At 40.4% G+C, this 3,682-nt stretch overlaps 1 protein-coding gene across 4 annotated transcripts in view; it reads right to left on the bottom strand.

Moving 5' to 3' along the window:
• Window positions 1–1,221: 1,221 nt before the first annotated feature.
• Window positions 1,222–3,682, bottom strand: part of polrmt (polymerase (RNA) mitochondrial (DNA directed)) — a 51,749-nt gene continuing 49,288 nt past the window's right edge. For all 4 annotated transcript variants that reach the window (XM_046049458.1, XM_046049459.1, XM_046049461.1 and 1 more), the window contains one exon: window positions 1,222–2,048. In XM_046049458.1, the coding sequence (XP_045905414.1) occupies window positions 1,999–2,048 (50 nt within the window). In that variant the 3' untranslated portion in view covers window positions 1,222–1,998. The remainder of the gene's footprint in view (window positions 2,049–3,682) is intronic.

The following is a 3,682-nucleotide window of genomic DNA, read 5'->3' as shown; positions in this document are numbered from 1 at the left end:
GGAGCTACAAGGAGCTGGTCTGTCTGTCTGTACCGCTCAGCGGTAACAGCAGCCTTTTGCGAGTTCAATCTCAAAACGTTTTGCACCAGTTTGCAACATTTTCGGATTGAATGATGTTTCCTTGCAATGTTGTGCAATGTTCCGCAACGGGCTTTAAGGTATGTTTTCTCCCATTTGGTGGGTGTGTCACAGGTGTTACCCAATCAGCTGCGATAAGTTTGTAAACACAACGATGTTGTAATGCGCTTGCGTACACAACAGGTTGTTCGAGGCACCATCATTTCCATTGAAAAAAACGTTACGTTGCTACTTTTAGTTGGCGCTTAACTCGCCCGTGGTAAGATGCTTCAGGTCTTGGCCAATCAGAAGACAGTGGGCTTTAGGGGGCAGCTTAAAGAGACAGGAGCATCTACAGCTTGTTTCAGACAGAGGCTGAAATAAAGGCCTACATGAAGGGCCATGATATTTACAAGTTAATATTGTTTTCTTGTGCCATTAGGTCTGCTTTTCATTTGAAATGTCTGTAAACCCAACAGGAGATCAGGTTATATTATCAATTCTAATCAGTTGAGCAAAACAGAGAAACTTAATATATTGTGTATGTGTGAATATACCTGTAGTTTAATATTAATGGCTGGTCTTCACAGAAAGCATCCTGAGCATGAAAAACACAGTTCAAAGAAAGTTTCACTGTAAAATCAGGTTGTTAGGTGATAGCTCATTTTTTCCAAAATAATAAAATAACTGATCAAAGGTCACGTCTCATGCACTTCATAAAATATGAAGAGCTTCTCCATGTGCATCTCACCATGCAAATCATCTTAAAACCTACAGCCTAATCAGCACACTGTTTATGCCCCCTCCAAGATTATTTTCATTTCATAACACTGTCACTCAGCCAGCTTTGTTTGGCTGAGCCTACATTTGCCTTTGAACATCAACGGCACCTTTTGTCTGAAACTGCTGTAATGTTTCCAGCAATGATCAGATAGCACTGCTGCTATTTTTACTTTTAGATGTGGCACTGGCCCAGAAAAATAAGATTGGAGTTGATTAGTGAAGCCTGCAAACCATTTGTGGTGCATCTAAAAAGGAGGCCTTCATCTCATGATACACAATAGCATTGAAATATGCACATATAACAGGCTGTCTCATTCATCCTATTTAAGCACACTAAGAATACCAGCTATTTCTTTGAACCACTGAATGAATAAGGAGACATTTTAAGAAACACATTTATTTTAGGGCAATAGTCAAGTGCTTAGTCACTCCAAGAAGGTAAGAATCAAGAGTACACTGGAACACAATGCTAGCTAAGAGCCCCATGGCTCATCACTCCATATTACTGTTTAAGTGAGAGTCCAGTATCCCCCCCATTCAGTAACATACAGGTTTCATTTCCTCTCAAATGTGTCTTCTTCAAACTTTTTCATAAAACGTTAAATGTCTGATCATTGTGTCAGAGAGCATCCTGCCATCCACTAAGTGATGGGATAGTACCAGAGGCAGGTTAGCGTTCTGCGGAGATCTTCACAGCATTCACACGGACGCACGCACGCACGCAGCTCTGCATACTGTAATTGAGTAGCAGAAGTGTCACAGTTCACATGTGATTCAGTCAGTATGGAACACACACACACACACACCCCCGAATATCTGAATATGGTCTAAGCGTCCATTATAAGAGGTACTTTTCACTGATTGTAGACATTTCCATCCGGTGCTGATTCCGTCATCTTTCACCTGGATGAGCATCCCAACCCTTTCCTCCCTTCCATCAGCACACTAATCAGGCGGCTTCACTGTGTGTGATGTAGATTCAGCAGCTCCAGCAGCTCCAGCCAGCCTGTGGACCAGGAGGCAGGCAGGGCGCGGCTGGATCAATGTCCTGATGTCTGTGGGAGACAAAGCCAGTCGAGACCTTGGGGCCTGCAGCCTCCCTGCTGCACTCTGTCAATTCCACTCATCTCCCTCCACTGGCTTGCCCTAACGAGCCTCTCAGCTAAAGAAATAAGTGGATTCTTTCACCCGCTGGAGATCAAAATCACCTGAAGAGGCCAGAAGTAAAGTGTCAGGAGAGCAGGTTTAAGTCTGTGGACAGTAGTTACAGAAAGTATATTACATGTACTGTAGCTTTAATTAGATAACTTAAAATGACCACATACTATTACAACATGGGTGCACTTACACAGATATCAATTTGACATAAACCAGCCAGCGTAATATTAAAGGAGACCTATTATACTGCTTTTCCAGTCCTATATTGTAGTTTTGTGACTCCTGTATGGCAGCTTTGCATGATTCAAATGATCTCATCTGTCTTATACTGAGTTATACTGGCTCTTCATGTAGGCCTTCATTTCAGCCTCTGTCTGAAACAAGCTGTAGATGCTCCGCTCTGTCTAGCTCCGTATGTCGTAGAACGGAGCCATTGGTAGAAAAAGCAGTTCAAAACAGAGTGTTCAGAACAGGAGGAAATCAGAGGTTTTGGCTCACAGGGATTTCTTTTAAATACTTTTACCTCATTAGTTGAAGCTTTGGCCATGTTTAACATGAACATCCAACATTGTAACATTGTAGATAAGTCCTAAAATATGGAAAAGCATAATAGGTCTCCTTTAACAAAAAGAAAAATAATTTATGTAACTTACATTTCTCTGTTTCCCTGCTTACCCGAACCCGTAATCAATAGACTAATTCAACGGTAGTACTGTTAAAATTTGGATGACCAAGAATAAATTAGGCTAGTGGCTCTTACGATGTTAACATGCTGAAGTTTAGCATGCATAATTTTTACCATGTTCACCGTCTTAGTTAATATTTTATTTACTTAGTTTAGCTCATTACTGTGCTAACATTTGCTGCTTAGCACAAAACACAAAGTACAGCTAAGGCTGATGAAAGTGTCATTAGTTCTGCAGGTTTGCGCTCACAAACCAAAGATTTGGACAAATTGAAATTTTGATCAGATGATGGTGCTCGATGAAAAGTAAGGAATTGGCACAGTCCGTAGGATTCATCCTCTGAGCCATCCTGACTATTTATATCATTGGATTATAATGATCCAAAAACATCTGTCTCTCACAAAGAATGTGTACTATGGGCAGTAGTTTTTTTTTTTAAGGGTCAAACTTTCAGGAACGTTAACTTTTTAAATTCGATACATCTTTTTTGTTTAACTGGCAACAGTAAATTTTCAATGAACTTTAATACACCCCTTGAATACTAATTTTAGCTCTGGATGCGTCCCTGTCCTGCACTCTGTGCTTTGCCTTGTGTGCTCTTGCCTCTCTGACAGCTGCGTACACCAGCAGGAGCTGCGGCTTGAATTATTGAGGAAAGGCCATAAAAAGTTTAAGAATGCAAAAGCTTAACTGTAGATAAAAACTGCTTAAGCTAATATACTAACTAACCAATACATGAATGTGTAGGTACTTGTCAAAACATTAACAGATAGGTGGTATTGATAAAAACTCTTAAAACAGTTTCTCCTCATTAATATGCTAATCCTCGCAGCAAGGCACTCAAAGTTTCTTGTATCTCTTTCTTAAGTTACTGAGTAATGTGTAAAAATATTATGTAATCAGGGTAAGACACAGACAGACTGTTACTATGACGACATAATACAGCTTTTTGCACCCAACTGAAGGAACAAAAGACACATTTCCTGACAGCCACTTAC

Source organism: Micropterus dolomieu, linkage group LG05, assembly GCF_021292245.1.
Source record: "Micropterus dolomieu isolate WLL.071019.BEF.003 ecotype Adirondacks linkage group LG05, ASM2129224v1, whole genome shotgun sequence".
Taxonomy (NCBI): Eukaryota; Metazoa; Chordata; class Actinopteri; order Centrarchiformes; family Centrarchidae; genus Micropterus; species Micropterus dolomieu.
Note: the sequence above shows the minus strand (reverse complement) of the source record. Positions and strands in the feature narration are given on the sequence as shown.